This window comes from Neovison vison, chromosome 7, assembly GCF_020171115.1.
Source record: "Neovison vison isolate M4711 chromosome 7, ASM_NN_V1, whole genome shotgun sequence".
NCBI classification, from domain to species: domain Eukaryota; kingdom Metazoa; phylum Chordata; class Mammalia; order Carnivora; family Mustelidae; genus Neogale; species Neogale vison.
The window spans coordinates 150627643-150653133 of NC_058097.1; the positions used below are offsets into that span (position 1 = coordinate 150627643).

The 25491-nt window shown below is 45.4% G+C and overlaps 1 protein-coding gene across 1 annotated transcript in view; it reads left to right on the forward strand.

Moving 5' to 3' along the window:
- The first annotated feature begins 3272 nt into the window (after positions 1 to 3272).
- Positions 3273 to 25491, forward strand: part of CLPB (caseinolytic mitochondrial matrix peptidase chaperone subunit B) — a 142644-nt gene continuing 120425 nt past the window's right edge. The window contains exons 1-2 of the mRNA XM_044258605.1: positions 3273 to 3741; positions 7883 to 7934. Of these exons, the coding sequence (XP_044114540.1) occupies positions 3339 to 3741; positions 7883 to 7934 (455 nt within the window). The 5' untranslated portion in view covers positions 3273 to 3338. The remainder of the gene's footprint in view (positions 3742 to 7882; positions 7935 to 25491) is intronic.

Below are 25491 nucleotides of genomic sequence, written 5' to 3' on the forward strand. Positions count from 1 at the left end.
CCAAAGGCAGTCGTCCAACCAACTGAGCCACCCAGGCGTCCCAGATTTTATTTGTTTTTTTGACAGAGATCACAAGTAGGCAGAGAGGCAAGCAGAGAGAGAGGGGGAAGCAGGCTCCCTGCTGAGCAGAAAGCCTGATAGGGGCTCGATCCCAGGACCCTGGGATCATGACCTGAGAGGAAGGCAGAGGCTTAACCCACTGAGCCACCCAGGCACCCCATTGTACATTTCTTATCATGGGCGTAGTTGAGCATATTTTCATATGTTTAAATACAACTTGTATTTTTTTTCTCATAAGCTCTTTGGTCAAGTCCTTTTGATGAGGGAGCAGGAGGCTGGCTGAGGACAAAGCAAAAGCTGGCACCTTGCACCCCCTCTCCACCCACTCCCCTCGGTATTATGTGTCACATTCCTCAGGCACCCCTGACTGCCCTAAAAGAAAAACAAATAGTTAACTTGCAGAGATCACAATCCTGCAAGGCAGGAGTCTCCCTTGGTTTACAAATGTTCTTGAGATTTACAACAAAGAAGTTACCTTATCAATAGCCCAATTTGCAGAGGCACATAACTCAGTTCCTCAAGCCCTAATGTTGCCCTCCCCTCCATTAAAAACTGAAGGAGGCTGAGGTAGAAGGAAAAGTAAATAAAGTTAAATTTCTTCTAAACCCAAATCTCACTAACAAGGACGCTTGATAGCAGGAATGTAACATTCCACCAGGAGACTCCCAATTGTCTTTATGTTAGTGCCTCATTAGAGGGAAAGCGACCTTGGCTTGATAGTAACCAGGCCTTCAATATCCTGACAGTCTTCTTTACCCCAATAGCGCTTCTGAACACCCCTTTGTCCTCACCTACCCAACTCCTATGTATATAACCAGCCACTCCTCACATCCCCCGGGCAGCAGCTCTTTCTGCCCACGGGTCCTGTCCCCGTGCTTTAATAAACCACCATTTTGCACCAAAGATGTCTCAAGAATTCTTTCTTGGTCATCAGCTCTGGACCTCACCCCACCGAACCTCACCTAGGTTCAAGAACTTCATCACTTTGTTTGAGGCTAAGTTTGGGTATGTAGTTCATGGAAGCAGAATGTGGAATCTGGCAGCGCCCTGCACACCTAATCACTCGCACTGTGCAGGCCTCTTTTTCTAATTCATCCTCAGGGAGACCCATTCTTTACTTTGCACAAAGGCGCAGTATAAGCTAGCAAAGGCCTTGCCCTTGTTCATTGGTCTCTTGTGTGGTAGGCCTTTTGCTTATTATATAGGAGTTTTCTATATTACTTAGCCATTTCATCACTGTGGCGCGAATATATATTTTCCCATATTGTCATTTTTTCACTGTGTATATTTTTCACTGTATTTATTTCAGTATCAGAATTATTTTTTTATAGAGTCAAAAAATCTATCTTTTCTATATGATTTCCATGATCTCACTAGTATGTGGAATTTAAGAAAAAAAAGGAACAAAGGGCAAAAAAAAAAGAGAGAGGGAGGCAAACCAAGAACAGACTCTTAACTGTAGAGAACAAAAGATGGTTCCCAGAGGAGAGATGGGTGGGTGGGGGATGGTGAGACAGGTGATGGGTATTAAGGAGGGCACTTGCTGAGAGACTGCTAGTGTTGCGTGAAGTGCTGAATCACTGTATTGTACACCTGAAACTAATATTATATTGTATGTTAACTAACTGGAATTTAAATAAAAGCGTAAAAAGAAGTTTAGAGTAGGGAATCCAATACACTCCTAGAGCAGGGAAAACACTGCTGGCTGCCATTTCTGGAAGACCTAATGTGAGCCAGGGACGGTGGTGGTCTCCATATTACCTCATTTAAAACAAGCAATCCTCTTGAAGGTAAGTAATATTATTTTTGATAATAATGAGGAAATTAACAATGAGAAAGGGTAAGGATAAGGAAGTTTGTCCAAGGTCATACATCTAGTAAATTCAAGAGTCAAAATTGAAATCAAGGTCTGCCTGCACTCCAAAGTTTATATTCATTTCCCCACGATAATAAAGCAGGGGTAATCCTTTTACCAAAGAAATATTTATTTAGCAGCTTTTTTTGTTCTAGACATTGGTCTGAGTGCTAGTAATGTAAGAGAGAAAAAACAAAGTCCCTATTTTGTGGGGCTCATGTTCTATTGGAGTGAGACAATAAACAACTAATTTCCAGTATATCACGTGGTAAGTGCTGTGAAGAAAAATTAGGCAGGATAGGAAGCATGTGGGAAAGAGAATTGCTATTTTAAATAAAATCGTCAGAGAAGGCTCTGATGACATGAAGTTGGAGGAGAGAAGGAAGGGCAGAAGAGATGGGACTGGCATAAAATAGCTTCTTCCTTTGCTTGTGGGCTGGAAAAGAGAGGAAGAAATGGGGGTGCCGGTACTGAGCTCTGAGTTAGAAGACCTGAGCTTTTTTAATTGATGGATTAACAATTTTTTCCACCTCTGAGCTGAAATTCCCTTTCCTGTAGACAGGAATAACATTTCTTGCCCAGCTTCCCCATGCAGCTGTCATGAGATACGATGCGACAACCCACGTGAAACCCCTCCGAAAATAACACAAGTGAGAAACAAGACTGAGAAGTAGCTCTTCAACCGAAAGGAAGTCTATGTAAAAATATAAAGAGAATTGTTATTACAGGTGTACTAGTTCCCCTAAACTTCTTTTTTGAAAAGCTGTCGCAGGCTAAAAAGAGACACAGGCTAAAAGAAATAAGCATACATTTCATAAAAGTTTTCTACTGCAGATCTCTATTTAACTTGCAGTAGTCAGAACCTGTGTCGCATTAAAAAAATTTTTTTAATGATTTTTATTTATTTGAGAGAGAGGGCACGAGAGAGGGGTGGGTCAAAGGGAGAGGCAGACTCCCCGCTGAGCAGGGAGCCCAATTCCAGACTGGATTCTGGGACTCCAGGATCACGACCCCAGCTGAAGGGAGTGGCGTAACCAAACCGAGCCACCCAGGCGTCCGCCTGCGTCGTGTATTTTGACTAAACTTGGCAGAAGGCTCTGGGAATCGAACTTCAATTCTAATCTCCACGTTCTACCCAGGCATTTCCCCTCTTACCACGCCCCCTCAGTCAAACTCCACTTCCCAACATGCACTAGGCTCCTCTAAGTCGGCAGTCATTGTGACGCAAGTTCCACAGCTTTCTGGGAAATGTAGTTTATTTGTTCTCCAGCTACGGAAAAGTCTAAGGCTATGGACTACCACTCCCGTGAAGTAGTGCGGTATTCCCCCGCGTTCGCGGCGTCTTCGAACGCGCCGCGGCAGCCATGTTGGACGCGGCCAGCACGGGGGCCGGCACCAGGGGGTTATCTAAGTAGCTGTCACGATGCTGGGGTCCCTGGTGTTGAGGAGAACAGCGCCGGCGCCGCGGCTCCTCTTCCAGCTGCTTAGGTCCTCTTCTCTCCGGAGTCATGGAAGTGCCTCCAGCCCGAGTGTGACCACCGCGGGCCACGGGCAGCCGCAATGGTTGAGGGCGGCCGTCGGGGGGCGCCCTGAAACATCGCCAGCCTTCCTCCCCCATGAAGGGGCAGCCACCTGGGGGCGCCAGGGAGGACTCACCGAGACCTCGTGCCTCGTAGCCGCAACATCTGGACGCCTTCCTAGCCCAGAAGAAACACTCCCGGGACAGGACAGCTGGAACGGGGTCCCCAGCAGGGCCGGACTGAGCATATGGGCCCTGGCCACGGCGCTTGTCGTTCACTGTTACAGCAAGAACCCGTCTAACAAGGGTGATTATCGGGGCAGTCTGGGTTCGAGGAAGACAGAGGCGGGAGGAGTGACCCGACTCCGTATCTTTGGAGGGCGGGAGTTGCTTATAGATTGAGGTCAGCAGAGCTTCAGGACTGTAGGGACTCAGACATCGTCTGGTTACTGGGGCAGGCTGGTGAACTGGAGGACTCAGTGCCTCTGAGTTGGATAACTTCCTATCATAGGTCAGCTCCCTCGTTTGGGCATTATTTTGTCCATCTGTGCAATGGAAACATTGAGACATTCTAAAATTAGAGTGTGGGCCTTTTATGCACTAATATTCTGCCTGGTCGAATTCCTCTCTTAAGTGGTCTCCCAAGAAACTGCTGTGTGTTCTAAGGGCAACTATTAGATAGTTTAGGAAGAGTTTTCCCGAGAAAGATGGCCCAAGAAAGGAGTACAGACTTGGTTTCAGTGCCACCTTTGCCACTGCTCACCCCTTGCTCCTCTCTGGTTTCAGGTTCCCCCCTTACACAGTAAAGAATGATTTCTCAGTACTCTTACAGTGCTGTTATTTTGAGTCTTGAATTCAGCAGTCTGGGTCTGCCCATCAGCCTCCTAGGGATTTTGTTGTCCCTGGTCTCAGGTGTGAGGTGATCTTACCCAGCCATGCAGTTGGCAGGAGAAGAAAAACAAAGAAGTTGGATCCTTAGAGACCCAAAGCAGCCATGGGGGCTGGTTGACCCAGGTTGGCATCTCACCTGGGAGCAAGGGAGTTGAGCAGGAACTGGGAGAGCAGGCAGCCAGGCTTCTGGCTTATGTGAGTCCAACCTCGCAGGTTCTCAGTAGTTCCTCAGGGGGGAAGGCAGGAAGCATGGTGTTCATAGGTCTCATGCATCCCAAGCTCTGAGACTTGGGAGCAAAAGTGGGGATTATCTTAAACTAAGTTTATCGAGCGGATGTGGCCAGCTGTAAAGGAAGGGTCCTGAACTGGGGTAAGGACGTCTGGGATCTTGTTCTGGTTCTACCTCTAAGTCCCATTGTGACTTTGGATTCTTGCTTCTCATCCTCACTGGCCCTGTTTCCTCATCTACAAAATGAGGATGTTGAAATAGAGACTCTAAGGGCTCTTCTAACTTAGACATGCTATAATTCTATAACTTTGGACATTTTTTGAATACCCTCTGTGAGCCCAGTTTTGGGAGGTGTGGAACTCCCAACAGCACAAAGTCATTTAAGGAGACAGTGCAGACAGTTAGGCATGTGGGTCTGGTGAGTGGTCCGACAATGTTTTGTTGGGTGATTGGAGGGCCAGCAGGGTCAGGAAAGCATTCCTGGAAGATAGGAGACCTCTGGAGGGTGGGAATTTGAACTTGAGTTCTGTAGGATGAGGCAAGAGATGAAAGGGAGAGTGACATTGTGAGCTCCATGAGAGCAAGGAATGCAGCTTATCTTTTTTTTTTCAGGTTGATACAAGTTCCTGTCCCTAATACTTTCACATTGTTTGCCCACCATAGCATCTGGAACTTAGTAGGTACTCCATAAATGTGTCTTGAGTTGGATTGTCTTGCATGCAAAGGCTTCATGGATATGGGAGTCATAGGTGTTTGCAGGGGCTCAAAGGGTAGCCGGCCTCGTTGGAGGACAGGGGATCTTTGGAATGAGGTGAGAGCAGATGGAGTGGGGCCTGGATGTCAGGAGGGTTATTGGAGGGTTTGGAATTTGTCCTGTAGGCAGCGAAGAGCCATGGCAAGTTCATGAGCGGGGAATGTCCCGATGCTAGTATGCTTAGATGTATTGGGGGAGGTGTCCAGGGTCTTGTCTTAGAGGTTCCTGGGGGCTCCAGTGTGGACTTTGTCTACTTTCTAAAGTAATGACGAAAAACCATGTTCACTTACAACCCTTCAGACTTCGCTAGCTATGCTGTACCCTGATTTGGAGTTATAAGCTCAGGCCCTCCATACAGTGTGGTAGAAACTGTACCCTGTAGGAGCCAGGCGGCCCTGATTCTCAAGCTCCTTCTCATTCCCTCTGTGACCTTGCAGAAGCCGCTTCTTTCTTCATAGTGAGGGAGGAGTGGATACAGTGATCTGTGAGGAAGCTTTGTTCCCCTTCCAACCGAGGGCTGCCTGAGCATCCCCTGGATGTGTGCTTAGAGAGCCATGGGGGAAGATAACCAGGAAAGACCTCTGACTCTGGAGTCTAGGCTGGCACGTGGGTTGGAGACACTAATGTTTGAACCACTGATCTGCTTTGCATATGCATGACAAGATGGCTCTCTTATCCCTGCTCTGCTGATAAGGAAGGTGAGGCTTAGGAGGTTAGTTGAGTTGGCCTGGGCATACAGCAAGTCAGTGGTGGAATTGGGGTGGGAGCCCAGGTCTGTCTCCATATTCTGCTCTTTCTACCTTACTGCAATGCCTCCTCTCATGTTTTGCTGGGTGAGTCTCTGGCTGGACTGAGAAATCCCTGAGGCGGGGCTCAGTATGAGTCTCTCCAGTGTTCAGAACCCTGCTTGGCACATAGGGCTCCATGACTGAAAAAAAATCTTGCCTCTGCTAGTTTTCCAGTCATGCAGTTTTTCCTTATGGCCACAAGGTGGTGCCAACAGCCTGCAGGCTGCTCAGGAGAGGCCGGGCTTAGCATTGCTTTTCTTTTTTTCCTTTTTTTTTTTTTTTTTTAAAGATTTTATTTATTTATTTGACAGAGAGAAATCACAAGTAGATGGAGAGGCAGGCAGAGAGAGAGAGCGGGAAGCAGGCTCCCTGCCGAGCAGAGAGCCCAATGCGGGACTCGATCCCAGGACCCTGAGATCATGACCTGAGCCGAAGGCAGCGGCTCAACCCACTGAGCCACCCAGGCGCCCCAGCATTGCTTTTCTGATCTAAGGAATTGCAACCCTCTATTTTGGGTCTCCCTTTGCTGAGCTTGGCACCAAGAAGTTGGGAAATTTTTCAACCATCATTTCACCTCCTTGGCATCCTTGTGAGTTTTGCCAGGACAAGGATTATTGCATCTACTTTATAGTCATGGAAGCTGGAGTTGAGAGGAAAGGAGCTGCCACAGTCCCCGGAGCTGGGGTCAGACAGTTGGGCCTCTTGGCTCTTGGTCAGGGCTCTTAACTGAGGAACCCACACCCTTGCCTGTTCCTCTGTGCTGGGTTGGTGACTTGTGACATGAGATTCAAACCTAGCCTAAGAAATCAGAGTTGGGGAGAAAGTGGGACAAGCTAGGGGGATGATTAATAACAATGACAACCACATGAAACATACTAGTCTGAGCTTTCTAGCTAATGAAGAGCGAAGGGGTTCACATCATATCAGGTTGCATAGGCCATGCATAGCTGCTAGCACTTTACCTGGATCACCTCCACTATAAGAGTTATGGTTTGAGGGCACCAGGGTGGCTCAGTGGGTTGAGGCCTCTGCCTTGGGCTCAGGTCATGATCTCAGGGTCATGGGATTGAGGCCTGCATCAGGCTCTCTGTCCAGTAGGGAGCCTGCTTCCCCCTCCCCCTCTACCTGCCTCTCTGCCTACTTGTGATCTCTCTTTCAAATGGATAAGTAAAATCTTTAAAAAAAAAAAAAAAGTTACGGGTTTGGGCTCTAATGGATGTGGAAGACGGGTTTACAGTGGCTACCGCCTAGGCAGCGGATGATCAGCTTTCTCTTTTTTTTTTTTTTTTTAAAGGTTTTATTTATTTATTTGACAGAGATTACAAGTAGGCAGAGAAGCAGGCAGAGAGAGAGAGGAGGAAGCAGGCTCCCTGCTGAGCAGAGAGCCCGATGCAGGACTCGATCCCAGGACCCTGAGATCATGACCTGAGCCGAAGGCAGCGGCTTAACCCACTGAGCCACCCAGGCGCCCCAGATCAGCTTTCTCTTTATATATCTAGGCATCATTTCCCTTGTTAAAGCCATGTTTTTTCCTTTTCTTTCTTTCTTGAGAAAAACCCAAGCAGATTCTGTGCTCAGCCTGGAGTCTAATGTGGGGCCCGATCTCAGGATCCTGAAATCATGACTCTAGCTGAAACCAAGAGTCTATTAACTGCACCACCCAGGCATCCCAAAGCCCTTGTTTCCAAAGTGCTTCCATTTCCATTGTTTTAATGGGGCCTCCATGCAGCTAGCTCTGAGGGTAGGTCCTGGCCAGGGGTCTGACCAGTGTCCCCTTTCCTTTCAGATGCAGCCCTGATGGAAGCTGCTCGTGCCAACAATGTCCAAGAAGTCAGCAGGTGAGTGTTGATCCCCAGGACTTGCTGTCTCCCACAAGAGGGCCTGAGCTGGGCAAACGCCTTCCTCAGTCCTGCCTAGGAGAATATCCTCACACTCATCTGGGAAGTGAACCCTGTAACTTCCTTATAGTCACAATCACCTGGACTCTCTTGACTTAGGTTTTTTAAAGTAGAGAGTCAGCCCTGTATCTCCTTTGCTGGATCCTTGCTGGATCCTCCCCCGTCTTATTTTTAGCAGGGCATGATTTAGAGTCCCTTCCACATCCTGTGGGTTCTTTTTTTTTTTTTTTTTAAGATTTTATTTATTTATTTGACAGACAGAGATCACAAGTAGGCAGTGAGGCAGGCAGAGAGAGAGGGAAGCAGGCTCCCTGCTGAGCAGAGAGCCAGATGTGGGGCTCCATCCCAGGACCCTGGGATCATGACCTGAGCCGAAGGCAGAGGCTTTAACCCACTGAGCCACCCAGGCGTCCCATCATCCTGTGGGTTCTTTACTGAATCTTCCTATTTGTTCTTATATGTTTGTGGAACTGGCCCCATGTGTTATTGTTTGTTGCTGGATGGGGTACAGGTTGGCACCCGTGGAAAGGTTTGGGGATTTGGTGGGGAGCTGGAAGAAGCCTTTCTGCCAGGTCTTCTGGGGTTAGAAAGGTCTTTCTGAAGGGCTGGGGTGCACATGCTGGGCTCCTGCTTGGGGGCTGAATGCGTTCTTCCAGCCTGCCTGGCTCAGCTGGGCCCCTTAGGACCACTGGCAGATTAGATGTGAGGTTTGTTCTTGGGCAGGGGACAGGACTCAGGTTGGGGCTCAGCCTGGTGCCAGGGCTGGGCAGTCTGTGTCCAGGATAGATGCTCAGACCAGAACCAGCTCAGAGCATCAGTGTAGGGCTGTTTGTTGGTTAGGGGAAGAGGTTTTATTCTTGGTGAAACTAGTGGCCTGCACTGGGCCTCATCTTGGCCTTTCTTGGCCCTTTGTATAAAGTGAGGTGGTCACAGGATGCCCCCTTTCTCTGCTACCATGTCCACATTTTAGACAGGAAGTCCTGTGTTTGGGGTGGCTACCCCGGCATCCAGTGCCACACTCTTGTTGCTCCTCCTCACTCCAGCTGCCTGAACATACAAGAAAGTGTTGAAAGTCATCTGCAACCCCCACTAAGACTTACTGCTTTGATTCCCTTTCATTTTATCTGCAGCATTATTATTGATTCTCAAGGGTGCTTTTGAGTATTAATGTTCAAGGCTTAGTTTTTAATAAACTACTTTTGGAAGTATGGGCTGGGAGTTGTTTCGTAGCCAAATAAATATGATGGAGCAATAGTTTAATAAACATGCAATGATGCATCTTAAAAACCAAGCACAGATGTCAGCTTGTTGTTATAAGAGCCATTCATAACTGCCAGCTGTGCATGGCGTCTTCATTTCCCCAGAAACAGCTGAGCCGCGCTTCCTTCTGCTGCAGTACAAGGGCGTGAGGGGCAAAACTGGCTCTGCCCCCTCCTCTCAGGCCTTTGCTGACCCTCAAATCACCTGTCAGTGATTGGTCAGCCCTCCTGCAGAGGATCGCCAGGCTGCTGCTTTCCTCTGGCAAAGTTTAGACAGTGTATTGCTAAAGCAGCAATGCCGCGAATCACTTTGCCGTCACCCAGGGGAGGCTGAGTTTACCCTAGTCCATTAAGCCCTTGAGTGTTAATTATTTTAGCTCTTTGAAATACACGTTTTTCTGATAGCAGTTAAACACTTGTCAAAAGAATGCAGAAAGTGATTGAATATCTGATCCGTGTGATGCGGAACATTCCTTCTTGCTGTGTGGATAGCATTTGTAAGAGCCTTTCATGCATATCTTGAGTCTCTAGCTGCTTTTCTCCTGCCTCTAGTCGAGGCATCTCTTTTGGCCATGATGACTCAGTCTCCCTTCACCCCTTGTAAGGGAGTCAGAGATGAGCAAGGCACAGAGCCTAACTTTTAGCACACCAATCTTACCCCTACTCTTCTTACCTCCTGTGCCCCCCTAAGTCCCCCCAATTCTGAGTCAAAAAGTTGGGAACAAACGGAGCAAAGGCAGGGAATGGGAGATGCTGGCTGGCTGCTGGGCCCAGGGTCATGCTGGTGCTGGTGAGGTGGTACTTGTGCAGCGTTGCAGGGTATGGGGCAAGAGGGCAAGTGGTTTGAGAGAAGCCATGTGCAAAGCTTGGAATGTCCATGGTAAGGAGTCTCGTATTCTTATCCTATAAGCAGTGGGGAGACATGGAAGGTCTTTGAGCAGGGGAATGACCTAATTAGGATCATTCACAAGGGTAAAGGATAAACAAGTGGGGAGAGGCTGTTTCAATAAGACAAATTCTAGAAGATAAAGGCCTGAATTAGGACATTCCTCCCTTTTCCTCACCCCAAACAGTTTCCTGCTTATGAATGAATGCGTAGTCCTCTGCTGGAGGGCCCTGGAGATAGGGGGTGACCCAGGCTCTGGTCTCAAGGAAGCAGACCTGTAACCTATCAATTACAGTTTTTCCTGCTACCAGAGATAGGTCTAGAGGTGGAGGTGGGGAGAGCCTGACCACCCTTGCTAGAAGAAAGTTCTGTTGAATTCTCCAGCCCATCTTTGTTCAGCTTTTCTATGCCCTAGACTCTGCATGGGCACTTCATGCTGCTCTTAGGTTCTTCCTGTGTATCCTGCCTTTAGATCCTCCCAAGAGACCTTCCTATATAGCAGGATAGAGTCCCATTCTCAATTTTTAAAAACTACTTAAACATAGTTTATGCATGGTTAGGTCATCAAGTGTATAATCAGTATTGTTTATCATATCAGTTTTTGGAATAAAATTTAGATCTGTCCTTTACCGTTCTTTTCCTATTGCCCACTCTGAGGCTTTGAGCTCTGTGTGTCTGCCTTGGTGTCCCCCAATCTTCCTTAGCCCTAGAGCCTTAGGAAGGCTCTGGATAGTGAAGGGCAGCAGCCTGAGGTTCTTCTGATTAAAGGGGAAGGGCTTCATCCTCCTTTTTAAGGACATTCTGGAATCTGAAGTTCCTAGGTCTTGGATATGAGCCCTCTACACAAACCACCCATCTGTACTCTGTGCTCATTACCCTCTGCTTAAATCCTTCCAGACTGAGCTCAAGTGCTATAGCCCTTATGAAGCCTTCTTGGACTCCTCCCATGGTGATCTCCCCTTCCTTTGCCTCATCTCCTTTCTGGTCTGGGAGGGTATGAAAGTCCTCTGAAAAGGGCCAGGCCAGTCTGCGACAGGAGAATGATCCTTGTCTAGGAGAGAAGCTGGAGGTTGGGTGAGAGAACTAGGGCTGACTGTCAGGACTGAGGAGGCACTCAGTCCATGAACAGGAAAAGCAGCAAGGTTCACTGCTCCCCAAATCAGGACTCTTACAGACAACCTTATGAGATGATTAAGCCAGCAGCTCTGGACAGTCACCCTGATGTGGGGGCACTGTTGATCTGTTTTACGTGGTGCTTGCTGACTGTGTGTGGTGTGAGCCTGCCTGGCTAGAGGGGCAGGGAAAGATCTGCCACTGGCCACATTCTGTTCTTGATATTAAGAAGGATGTGAACTAGACTTCACCTTAAACCACTGGATTGTATGCCTCCCCAGGGCAGGGACAGGTCTGTTTCCCCACATTTCATACTCTGTTCCCCAGCATGACAGAACTTGGGGAAAGTTGCTTTTTTACTGACTTTTCAGTAAACTTGAAGCAGGCAGTCCGGAGTCTTATTTCCATACTTCCATTGGCTATATTAGAAGAAAGCTGGATGCCTTCCTCTTCCCTTCTTTCTCTTTTCCTTTCTCCCTGTGTGGCAACCATTTCCCTCCTCCTCCAAGGCACTTAAACCTTGTTAGTATGTTTAGCTCTGACTCCTCAGGAGTGGAAGCCCTGTCCTGGGCCCCTGTCCCACCTGTCAGCATCATGAACAGGTGGCCTGACTCCTGGGCTCAGCCCGTACCCAGGCCTGGCTTCTGGATGCAGGAACCACTCACCCGAAACCTAGGGCATAGGGCAGACTGAAGACACATCTGTCCAGGCTTGGGCTGAGCCATGTGAGGAGCTCTCAGGGCTGGGAAAAGTGAGGCCTCCTATTCTCCCAATGGGTATCACATTTCCTTCAGAACAAACTTGAGTGAAAGATAACACCCCTACCCATTTCCCTTCTCCCAGCAGGGAGTTGGACCTCTCTGCTGAGTGCATAACTCTGTTGTTCATCAGCCTGAACATTGTCTAACGAAGGAGGCCTGTGATATCAGTCTTGAACCTCAGACTGCCTGCCCTTTCCAGAATTATTTGATCATTTGACAAAATTTACTGAGCATATGCCAGGTCCTGTGCTTGGCACAGGGGATACCTGACCAGGCATGATTCTTGCCCTTATTGCAGGAGACTGGGGGAGACTGTGGCAACATAGCGTGATCAGTGCTGTGAGACAGGAGCCCAGAAGATGCCTCTAACCAACCTGTGAGACCAGAGAAAGCATCCTAGAGGAAATGGCTTTAAATATCTGCAGGGCTTCGGGTATAGAAGGGGCAGGTATTCCAGGCGAACGGGGCCACGTGAGTGGTAGCACGGGGGCAAGAGACAGCCTAGGATGTATGGTGGGGAGGGGGAATTATATATTGTTTGGTGTTGCTTGATCACAGTTTGTGAGGTCAGGAGGAACTGGAGAGAGGGAGGGACCTGGCCATGGAGGGCATTGTCCATTTGTCTCTCAGTCATCATCTCTCCAGCCGTCTTTTGTGCCTAGTCCTGAGCTAAATTTGTGTTGGTGGCAACAGCATGAGGAAGGAGAAGCAATTCCTGTCCTGGAGGAGCTCACTAACTCCCTTCCTAGGGGAGGATGGGGCACATGAGTCAAAATTGAGACCCAACAAAACAAGGCACATGTTGCCTAACTACTATGAGCTTAGGTAACATGGAGATAATACCTATAACCCATAGATTTGTAGAGTATTTCTTAATAATAGGGATAGTACATCACTTGACCAAGGTTTGTGAGTTCTTATTAGGAGCTAGGCATTGGGCTGAATGCTGGAAATGGAGTGGTGAAAAGATTAACACAGACCCTGCCCTCTTGGTACTTAACAGTCTAACTGGGAGCCAGTGACTAATTATACAGACAAAATTTTGTACTTAAAAATGAAGTGCAGTTTGTCTTTTCAACAAATGCTGCTGGGAAAACTGGATATCCGCATACAAAAAAATGCAGTTAGAGCCCTACCTCACCCATACACCAAAATTATCTCAAAATGGATCATAGGCCTAAATGTAAGAGCTAAAACTATAAAACTCTTAAAACACGTAAATCTTTGTGACCTCGGGTTAGGGCAAAGCCATCTTAGATATAGCATCAAAAGCACAAGAAGACAGAGAAAAAGGTTGATAAATTGGACTTCATCAAAATTGAAAACTTTGTGTTCAAAGGACACCTTCAGGAAAGTGAAAAAGACTCCCACAGAATAGGAGAACATATTTGCAAATCATATCTCTGATAAGAGATTTGTACCCAGAATATATGAAGAACTCTTTGACTCATCAGTAAAGATAACTGAATTTAAAAATGGACAAAGAAAGGATGCCTGGGTTGCTTAGTCGGTTAAGTGGCTATCTTCAGCTCAGGTCATGATCCTGGGGTCCTGGGATCGAGTCCTGTATCGGGCTTCTCGCTTGGCAGGGAGCCTGCTTCTCCCTCTGCCTGCTCTGCCTGCTCTGCCTGCTCTTCCCCCTGCTTGTGTGCTCTCTCTCTCGCTATTAAATAAATAAGTAAAATCTTTTTAAAAAAATGAACAAAGAACCTGAACAGATATTTCTCTAAAAAAGATACTCAAATGAGCACACATGATACTCAATACCCACACATAAAGATGCTTAACGTCATTAGACATTAGGGAAATACTAATCAAAACCACAATGAGATACCACTTCACACTTATTAGGATAGTTGTAAGCAGAAAGATAATAGCAAGTGTTTGTTGGATGTGGAGGAATTGGAACCCTCCCGTATTGCCGCTGGGTATCTGAAATGGTGGAACTACTTTGGAAAAGGTTGGCATTTCCTCAGTATGTTAAACATAGAGGTACTTTATGACCCAGCAAGTCTTCTCCTAGGTACATAACCCAGAGAAATGAAGTCATGAACATGAATGTTCATAGCATTTTTTTTTTTTTTTTTTAGTGGTTGAATGGATAAATAAAAATACGACATAGCTACAGAGTAGAATATTATGCATCAGTGCAAAACAATGAAGTACTGCTGTATCCTACAACGTCAATGAACCTTGAAAGCATTACGCTAACTGGAAGTCAGACAAAAGATTTTAACATACCGTATGATTCAATTCATATAGTGTCCAGAATGGACAAATCCATAGGGACAGAAAATAAATTAGTTAGTTATTGCTAAGGACTGGAGAGGTTGGTGTTGGGAGGAAATAGGGATTGACTGCTAATGGGTCCAGAATTTCTTTTGGGGATGATGAAACTGTTCTGGGTTAGTAGTTGAGATTGTACAGCTCTGAATATACTAAAAATGATAGAGTTGTACACTTTTAATGGGTGGATTACATGGTATGTTAATTATATCTTCAAACTTGTTTAAAAAGGGAAAGACAAGGCACTTGGGAATCTAACCTTGGATCTAGGAGGAGTGGAGGAGAGGGTATGTATCAGTAAGGGAAAGCATTGGAGTACATGAGATAGAAGTGAGCTCTGAAGGATGAAGACATGCGGAATTACATTTGGTTGGAGGGAGCAGTAGGGTGGAAGGTCCTAAGTCAAGAACAGATGTGAAGACATCAAGAATTGAGAAAAGGCCAATCTGACTGGACTCTAGAGTGCAAGGGCTCAGAGACATAAACTGAAGCTGGAGAGTTAAGCAAGGACCAAACACTGGGTTTTAGGCCATGGTGAGGATTTTTATTTTTACTAAGATCACTGGGCAACCACTAAAGAATTTTAACCCTGTACACTTGTGTGTGTGAGAGAGAAAGAGAGAGAGTGCACACACAAACGAGAGAAAGACCTGGTGACATGATCTAGATCTGTAATTGTAAAAGATCTCCCTAGTTGCTCCATGGAGAATAGATTGGATGGAGAGCCATGGTGGATGCAGGAAGACTGGTTGAAAGCGTCTGAAATAGTCTAGAAGAGATTGATGGCAGCTGATGACTTGGACTAAGATGTCAGCAGAGATGGAGGAAGTAAGCTAGACAGGACTGGGTAGTGGTTAGAGCACTATCAGTGCCTGATATGTCATATGTACTAATAAATGTTGAATGAATGAATAGAATTGGATATCACTGATTAGGGAGAAGAAGGTATTAAGAATGAATTTCAGCTCTGTAGATGCTGTTCACTCAGATGAAAGTGTTACTGAGTTGGTAGGAAAAGATAATGAACTCAGTTTTAAACATGCTAAACTTGATATGCTAGTGAGATACTCAAGTGAAGATTTCAACTAGGCAGTAGAATGTGTGCGTCATTCTGACTCTTCCCGCTGTATATACCATGTTGCCTCTCAACAAAAAAAAATCTCAGTGATCACTTTGGAGATTTTTAAAAAAGATTTATTTATGTATTTATTAGAGAGAGAGAGAGCACCTGCACGCTAGCACAGAAGCAGGGGGAATGGCAGGCAGAGGAAGAGGAAGGAATAGGCTCCCTGCAGAGGGGCAAGACCCTGGGATCATGACCTGAGCCGAAGGCAGATGCTTAACTGACTAAGCCATCCAGGCAATTGTTTTGTTATCTCATTTTGATTCTGGTTTCATGGTTTTAGAAAATCAAGGAATTAATAACAGCTCAGACTTGTTTACTAGATGCCTTTGGAAAAAAGTCTGATTTGGCTTACAGTTCAGGAAAGAGGAAAGAGTTAGATTTTGTTGAGAGTTAAACACATTTGTTCTAGCTTTACATCGATTGCTTGGTTTGGTTCTTGTCCCTGGATGCCCCAGCTTGGGGCTTGAGGCAGTTGCTGTCCCTATGCCAGGACTAAGGTGTCCAGAATGTGCTCAGCTACAGCATAGGTAAATGTTCTGCACATTGATCCAGGGATTTTATCTAATTAACAAAAACCCTGGCTGGTAAATACATTTGGCTGTCTCAGGTCCTCAGAGAGGCTGTCTGTTTATTGATTGTTGTATCATTTGGGCTGGATGGGAAGATATTAATGATGGCATCAGAGCAACCAAACATCCAGCTCCCTCAACCAGTAAATATTTAAGTGTCCTTGTGGTTTACAGTTGATTGAAACAAGTTTTATTGTAGACCAAAGGTCAAGGCCTAACTGGCATCACACTTCTAATTTGATGCTTATGAGAATTCCTTAAGATCATCACACTGGTTTTTGAGTGCTGGGGCGTAACACCCATGGACTTATTGAATGCTGGGATGTCAGAGTGCAGTGGAATATTACAGAAAGAATACAAGATTTTTAGAATGAGCAGAGATTTTTAGAATGAGCTCTGGGTTCCACTTCAGACCGGCTCTGGGACCCATAATAAGTCACAGAACTTCCCTCTTTGAGTCTGTTTCCAAATCATATTAATGTTAGTCTCCAAATCATGTTAATGGGGGCCCCACTAAGAACTTTGAAATACAGTTCCCAGTGTTTAGCTCTGCAGAGAAAACCAAGTCCCTTTGGAAAGGCCCAGGTCACATGCTGAAGCACCAGGTAAGCAGTTCTGCAGAGGTGTGTGACTGGGTCTCTGCTTACTTGCTCCCTGGTGATAGAAGGTAGTTGGGGAAGACTAGATTGGCAGCTTTTTCTGAACTTCATAGTTAGGTGAGTTGTGGAAGCAGATAGTCAGCTGCACAGAAGCCCATCAGAGTCAGGTGGTTGGCCAGGTGCAGAAGCAGAGAACAGCTAAGGCCTATGGGGGTGGCATGTAGGGAGGAGGGATGTCCCTGAAAGGGAGCCCAACCCTGGGATGGAGCCTTTAGTGTTGCCCTACTGCTTCTTGTCTGTGTGGCCTTGGTCCCTTCACTGTGAGTTATATAGATGGCAGAGCATTGCAGTTGTTCATCACCATTCATGTGCTGGCTAGCAAGTACTTTATGAAAAATAAAAGCACTTATTGAATATCGCATAAAAGTGTTTTGTAAATGGTAAAGAGTTAGGCAAATGTTAATAGTTGATTGCAGTTATAATAAACCTATAAACAGAGAACTGACATTCTTTTGAAAAAAAAAACCAATATAAAAATGGAATTACCTCCTTTATTCATTCAACAAATAGTGTCTGCTATGTGCTGACACTTTGCTAGGCCCTGATGGATTGGTGGTAAGCCAAAAATACTTACACAGAGCTTAAAGCCTACTCAGATGTTGATTGTGCAAATATAAAATTACAGAAAGAGAGAGAGAGAAAGAAAAATTACAGCTGTGACAGGTGCAGCAAGGGAAGGTAAAGAGAATCCTCGAGCCCCTAGTGAATTTCTTCTGGTGAAGGAAAGCTTCCCAGAGGAAGCTTGAACTCTGGTGAGGAGTTAATCTAGGTGAAGGAGGGCAGGAGAACTTTCCTGGCAGAAGGAACTTTCATTTACAAAGACCCAGTGGAAGGAGAAGTGATGACAAGTGTGAAGGACTAAAAAGGGCAGGGACCTGCAGCTGGAGGAGTGGGGGCTGCTAGAGTAAGCGTTAGAGGACATAGTGAGAAGCTTTGCCTTCATTCTAACAGCAATGGTAACCGATTGGTGGTGCCAGCGGGGTAGTTGGGTTGACGTGATTGACAACCTTTCTGATGGCTGAGAAACATAAGGAGCCAGTCTGTTACCAGCCTGTGTGTGCCAGGATCTTCTTTGGCACTGATCCAGCCACCGAGGCAGGGCAGGTCATAAAACTGCAGTGCCCGAGGGTCCCGCAGCAGGGGCTGTCAGGCTCTGTCTCCCCAGCATTATTGCTGTGGCCCGAGCGCTGCTTCTTGAAAATCCCAGGTCAGTCATGACCATAACACAAATCCTATCAGCATGGCTAGAACCAGTTGGATTTTTTCCCAAGGGATTTTCCTGGAAACTGAGGGAGAGAAATCCAAGAATACTGAAAGTAGTCAAGCTAAATATGTCGCTGGGCTTACGATATTCACTTTTGCCTCTTGCCTCACAGTTCCTGCTATGTCCCTGCCCTGTTTGAAAGCTTTCTCAGAAAAACTCACTTTTTTTTTTTTTAATATCACTTGATTTTTGAGGCTCTTTTACTCCTAGTTCCTTCTGTTTCCTCCTTTTGATCAGAAGTCCCAGGTCCAGACTCCTACGGCAATAAGTGGTTCTCTCCTCTGACTCAGTCAGTGGGTCTGTCAGAGGCTCTCGTATCTCTGGAAGGAATCCCAGTGGTAAGGACTTTGGAGTCTGAGAAAGCAAGATTTGATTCCCAGCTGTGAGTCTGAGAAAACAAGGGTTGAATTCCAACTGTGTCATTTGTCAGTTCTGTGGCCTTGGAAAAGGTGCCTAACCTCTTCTGGCCTTGGTGTCTTCCTCTGCAAAGTGAGATAATGATTGACCTACCTGACACCTTTACTGTAAGTAGCAAATGAGAAAATTATATGCACAAATGAGAGAAGCTGCTTAGTGCTATGCCTACACATACTGAATGCTCTGTATATAGTAAGTTTTGTTACCAAGTGTTGTTAATTACACTGCCCGGTAAATAAGGTAATGGATAGAATTTTCTGAATATTCAGTTGTTACCCTGTACATGTTTCTTAAGCTTTTAGTGTGAGCATTCAGAAACCTTCCAGACTAACAAAGCCGGGTAAATAAATAGTAAGTGGGGCAAAAAACTACACAGGCTAACATGCTTAGTTTTACTCCTTTTTTTTTTTTTAAAGAACTTAACATATATTGAGAATTTTATTTACTTTTTATGGGATATTACTTTTTAATAACATAGTTTTTGTGCATATAATTTTTATATATATTGGTTTGTACTATAAAATATTACAAAATAATACTTTAATAATACTGTTAAATATTACTGATAGTAGCTGATGTTTATTGAATACCTTTTTTGAGGCAGGAATTATGTGAGTCTCTAATTACTAAATCCTCACAACTGTGCAACTAATAATAGCCCCATTTCACAGATGATGAAACAGGAATGAGGATTACTTGAGTAATTTCCAAAGTCGTCCACTTGGAAGTGGCATACCACTTCATTCTACAGATGAGGAGCCTGAGGCAGAGAGAGGCTTGCTGTGGTCACAGTTTCCTCAGCACTCTTCCAGGGTCCCTTTTTCTGTTCAGGAAGTGTTTTTTAGCTAGATGGAGAACCACTTGTATCTGCCTTTTTGAGACTCTACAAGGTTTCTGAAGAACTTTCTGTCCTTCCCTCTGCTCTTTATCGACACCCTTCCCCCTGCCCCTCACTGCCCTGCACTCCCACCAGGCAAGTCTGGCCTTGCCCTCCATCCCGAGAACCCCATTCCATTCAGACACGGGTTTCTCACTGTCCCGAACATGCAGTTTACTCCTTCTACCTGGAAGCCTTTGTGGTGCTTTCAGCTCCACCAGTCCTTCTCTCTAGGATCTCTAATTTGTGCTTCATCGCCCACCTCAACCCCTTCCTCTTCTAGAAAGCTCTCCCTCACTGGTAATAATAGCTGTCGTTTATTAAATATCCACTCTGTCTGAGGCAGAGTACTAGATACTGTATATGTATTGTTTTCCTTTCTTGCTACAGTACTGCAGAACAGACGGTGTTAGATCCATTTTCCAAATGAGAAAACTTGAGGCTTAAATTTCACACTCACTACCTCACAGCTAGTAAATAGTGGAGCTGGGATTTAAGCTGAGACCCAAAGCGTGTGCTTTTCTCAGTGCAGTTCACTACTTGTTCTAGCCCGCGGTGAGCTTTCATAACACATTCCCATGGCCTTAAAGTCTGCGCCATACAGTATCTTGTAGGGTTTTAGCCTCCTTGCCTCTCATGCCCATGTCTCCTCACCTAGGCTGTGCTGTCACATGTCACAGCAAGGTGGATGGTACCTCCTCCTGGCTCCACATAAGGCTGGCTGGGCACTGCAAGGTACACAGTACAGGTAGAGTCCAGCTGGCTGATTGATGGGTCGAATGAAACCCTGTTTATTCTCCAGAGGCTGCCCGGCAGGAGGGTACAGCAGCTGGGCAGGCTGGCTGGGCTCCGGGCCCTCATTCATGTGGATGGGAGGCCCAGGAAGGCTGCCTAAGAATCCTCTCTGAGGTTGAACTGAGGCTTCCATCTCAATGCCCTTTTGTTTGGGGGGATAGCACGAAGGCCTCCCATGAAGTCTGTGTGTTTGACCAGCTTTTACAGTTGGATAGTGAGCAGGGACAGGGTGTAAAGCACAAACAATTGGGGGAGGCCTCTGAATTCCCAGGGGTTCATAGTCCAGCAGGCAGGCCAGGATCCTTTCCAGGGCAGGTGACACTTAGTTACAGCCCCTGCACGGGTAGACAGGATCCAAGGCACTTTGGTCTCTGGCCTCACTTACTCTTCAGTATTCAGGTCCCTGTTTAGCTTTTCTTACCACCCCCCTACCGCCCACCCCCCCCCACCCCCAAAAAAGGTTTTTGCTGGGAAACATCCAGCCCTCAGTTGAACTTCTCTAGGTATGAAGCCCTCTCTGCCTCCTGAACAATAAGCAGACTCTGATTGAATAGCCATTCATTCATTCATTCATTCTTTTCTTTCTTTTTTTTTTTTTTTTTGAGATAGAATTCATATACCATAAAATTCACCCCTTTAAAGAGTACAGTCGTTTTTGGTATATTTACAAAATTATGTGACAATAACCACTATCTCCTAACAGAACATTTTCATCAATCCCTCACCCCAAAAAAGACCCTAGTCTCCTTAGCAGTCAATCCCTGTTCTACCTTCCCACCAGACCTTGGAAACTACTAGTCTACATTCTGTCTCCATGGATTTGCCTATCTGGACATTTCATATAAATGAAATCAGACAGTGTGGTCTTTTGTGGCCGGCCTCTTTCACTTAGCATTATGTTTTCTTGATTCATCCATGTTGTAGCATGTATCAGTACTTCATTCCCTTTTATGGCTGAATAATATTCCATGTATAGATATATCACATTTTATTTATCCTTTCATCAGTTAACGGACATTTATGTTTTTACTTTTTTGACTAATGTGAGTAGTTTTGCTCTGAACATTCATGTATAAATTTTTATGTGAATGTTTGTTTTCATATCTATTGGGAAGATTTCTAGGAATAGAACTGCTGGGTCATATGGTAACTCTATGTTTAACATTTTAAGGAGCTACCAGACTCTTTTCCGAAGTGGCTGTACCATTTTACATTCTTACCAGCAATAAATGAGCATTCTGATTTCTCCAGTCTTTGCCAATACTTGTTATTATCTGTCTTTTTTATTATCGCTATCCTAGTATGTGTGAAGTGATATCCTACTGTAGTTTTGATTTGCATTTCCCTGATGGCTAATGATCCATCCACTGAGCATCTTTTCATGTACTTACTGGCCATTTTGTATATATTCTTTGGCATTTATTTATTCTTTTTTTTCTTGGCATTTATTCTTAAGGTCCATTATAAGCTTTATGCCCTACATTATAAGCTTTATGCCCTATTTGTCATTGAGGAGGAGCATAAACATGTATCATGATGACCTTTGCCTTTCAAGAACTTGCAATCTGGCAAGAGAATTATAATTAGTACGTAAGACAAGTTAAGGCTTCATAGACAAGGTGGTGTTTATTCTGGGCCTAGAGATAGGTCGTATTTGGATACAAGACTTTCTGGACATTTGGAGTAATGTAAGCAATGGCACTTTGTAATTAGAAAAACATTTTATCTTATAGTGCTTTCTGAAGTGGTATGTGTAAAAGTGCTGGCCTTGCACTTGACATGTAGTAGGCTCTCATTATGCATTAGCTTCCTCTGCAGCTGCCCCTTTTAGCCCCTGCTCTGTCCTCTATGACTACATAGCTTCCTTTTCCTGTTTCAGACATTTAAATATTAGGAGACAGAACCCCAAGCTAAATAAGCCTTGGTTCCTTAAACTGTGCTTTCAAGTCTTCTCCCCATCCTAGTCATTTCCTAATGAAATGGCCCTTAGATTTTGGTGCCATTTCTGAATTGTGGCATGACCACAGTTGTGAGGAGCAGGGCAGTCATCCCCTTTGTTACAGATTTTACGCTTCTATTAATATGACCTGAATTTGCACTAGGTTTTTTGGCAGCTGCATGGCACTCCTAGATTCTGTTAAGCTTGCAGTCAGCCCAGTCTGCTTAGAACCAGGCCTTCCTGTGTTTCTTCTTTTGATTGGTTTTGTTTACCAAGTTTGTTTTAACCTAAAGGCAAGAGCACTTTAATGTATCGTATTGGTGTTTGAGTATAAAAGTTGTGGAGCTAGTGCAGAGACTACCATGAGGAAGAAGAGGGATTGATGGGCCTGTCTCATCTTGAGTCTAAGAGAAGAGGATTTCTTCTAGGAGAGAAGGTTTTAGAAAGCAGAACTAATCAGAGTATCTTCATCCCTCAGATCCTTCCTTTCTACTTAAGTCTCTTCCTTCTTTATCATTTTTTGTCATTGATTAGTCCCATCAGATTCCTGTGGTGTGCTGGCCCCAGCTTAAATGTAGGAAAGAAGGGTGAAAAAAATGGGATATGTGCCCTGAAGACAGTGTGGTTCAGCAGAGAGCGCATGGGTTCCAGTCCCAAGCTGCCACTTACTGGCCAGTCACCGTTTTTTTTTTTTTAAGATTTTTTAATTTTATTTATTTGACAGACAGAGATCACAAGTAGGCAGAGAGGCAGGCAGAGAGAGAGGGGGAAGCAGGCTCCCTGCTGAGCAGAGAGCCCGATTCGGGGCTTGATCCCAGGACCCTGAGATCATGACCTGAGCTGAAGGCAGAGGCTTAACCCACTGAGCCACCCAGGCGTCCCCCCCTTTTTTTCCCTTTTTTTATTCTTTTAAAATTTCATTTATTTATTTGAGAGAGAGAGAGTACGAGAGGGGAGGAGTTCAGAAGAAGTAGACTCCCCACAGAGCCAGGAAGGACCCTGATGCAGGACGCTATCCCTGGACTCCGGGACCATGACCTGAGCCAAAGGTAGTTGCTTAATCAACTGAGCCACCCAGGTACCCCTGGCCAGTCACCTTAAGCAAGTTTTTAACTAGTCACAAGATCAGATGAGATCATAAATGTCAGGTGCCTGGTACATAGTAGGCCGCTCAAGAAGTGTGAGTTCTTTTGACTCCACCATTCAAGAGCTCACCACCACTGACAGAGCCAAGTATGCTGTGTGCTCACTGGCCCTTACAAAGAGTTCTCAGAGCACCATGATACTTAGAGCACTTATTTGTGGGTTTGTCCTGTTTCCCCAACCCCAGTTCAGACTGGGAGCTCCTTGTAGGCAAGGTCCATGTCTGTTTGATCTCTGGACCCTTAGTGCCCATTGCAGAGCCTGGCTTGAAGAAAATGCTACTTAAGTTTTGTTACTGGAATGAACCTGATCTTTGCCCCCACTTGTCTAGGAGTCCAGTTGTTTTTTTTTTTTTTTAAGATTTTATTTATTTATTTGACAGACAGAGATCACAAGTAGGCAGGGAGGCAGGCAGAGAGAGAGAGAGGAGGAAGCAGGCTCCCCGATGAGCAGAGAGCCCGATGCGGGGCTCGATCCCAGGACCCTGGGATCATGACCTGAGCCGAAGGCAGAGGCTTTAATCCACTGAGCCACCCAGGCGCCCCTAGGAGGCCAGGTATTTTGCACAGTCGTCTTTAACTGAAAAGCTCATGCGGTTCTGGACCTTGGCAATGGTGGTTCAAGTGCCAACCCTGTTTGGGAAGTCTGAGACACTTCTGTGTCTCACTGCCATAGCACACATGACAAGCTTTCTGGAAACCCAGCCAGCTGCCCAGCTGCCCAGCTGCCCTCCATAGCACCTAGAGTCCTGCTGCGGTGCCAGTAGGTGGCGCCCATGGCCCTTCCCCACACTTAAGCTGCCTAGACAGGGCTTTCCTTGTCACCAAGTTGCCAGGGCAGCTGGGGACAGAGCATATAGCCCTGGGCAGTGGTACCCAGACAAGGGTGCCCTGGGCCGCTCCCTCCCCTTTCTAGCCTTGTATTGTTGCTTTTCATGTTTTATTGCATCCCAGCCCCGGGACACACTGCTTGGGGAAACAGAGATTTCCTCAGGAGGACCGTAGGAGGTCCTTAGGGGAATTGGGTTTCTGCCTGTCCTTTCTGGCCCAACTCATGCCTCTGCCTCCAGAAAGTTGTCCCTGTGGTTCTGTTGCTCTGACCTACACTTGCATAGTACCCTCTCCAGGGTCCTCCCTTATATTTTAGCTGTTTGTCAGATGTGGAGCTGAACAGTGAGTGCCTTGAAGGCAAGGACACTGGAACTTACCCTGCTCAGAATCCTATAATAACTACAATCTCATGAAAAGTTTGTGGAATGAATGGGTGAATACTAGGAGATGGGCTCCTCAAAAAATTGTTATCCAAACTGAAGGACATTCTACAAACAAACTAGCCTTACTCTACAGCGGTGTTAGAATTATGGAAATCAAAGAAAGCCTGAGCAACTATTCTAGGTGAAAGGAAACTGAAGACACATGCAGTGTCTGATTCTAACATTGATCCTGGCTTATATCTGTTTTACAGGGAAAATTGTTATAAAGGATATTATTGGGGGAGTTGGCAAAATTTGAATATTAAATAAAAATATTTTATCAATGTTAAGTATCCCAAATTTTATCATTGTTGGTTAGTGGTTATGTAAGAGATTAGCCTCATCCTAGGAAATATGTGCTGAAGTATTTAGGAGTAAAGGGTCATAATGTTTGAAACTAACTCTCACATGGTCCAGGAAAAAAAAAAAGAAAAGGAGTGGTTAAGCACAAGAGGCAAATGTAACAAGAATCTGAATGAAGGACAGAGGCCGAGGTTTTTTGTGCTGTTTTTTTAACTGCACTGTATGCTTGACATCATTTTAAAATAAAGTTTAAAAAAATAATCTCTGCACTTTCATGTGTGTCAAGTTCCTGCTAGAAACTATGAGAGATGGGATGAAGAATGGTCACCCAGTATTGGACTTTATTCTATTTAATCCAGCAATATTCAGTGAGGGTCTGATAGAGCTCCTCTGCTGTGTACTTATGAACAAGTAGATCACGTGGTAATGACAGTTAACTTTTGGAAAATACAAGTGCTTGACATATGCTATTTCTTTTGGTCAAGCACAGCACCCTTGTTAGGTAGGTCTAGTAAGCTGATAAGGTTAGGTGACTGAGGTTCAGAGAGGTCAACCTAACCTGCCACAGTCACACAGCCTGGAAGAGACAGATACAGGCTCATATCCAAATTAGTGTAGTTGAAGGCTGATGTTCTGTGAACCTCTATGTTTGCATGTATATAGAAGAAAGGATTGGACTGATTGATCTTTGCAGATCATTCTTTACATCTAGGAATTTCAAACCTATATGATAGGAAATAACTAGTTATGAAGCTTGCAGGCTGCATAAATGCCTGTCTTTCTCCTCCCTCACTGCTCACCGGCTTCCCTTTGGAGCAGTTCTGGTATGGCGTTGCTGGAGTGGGCCA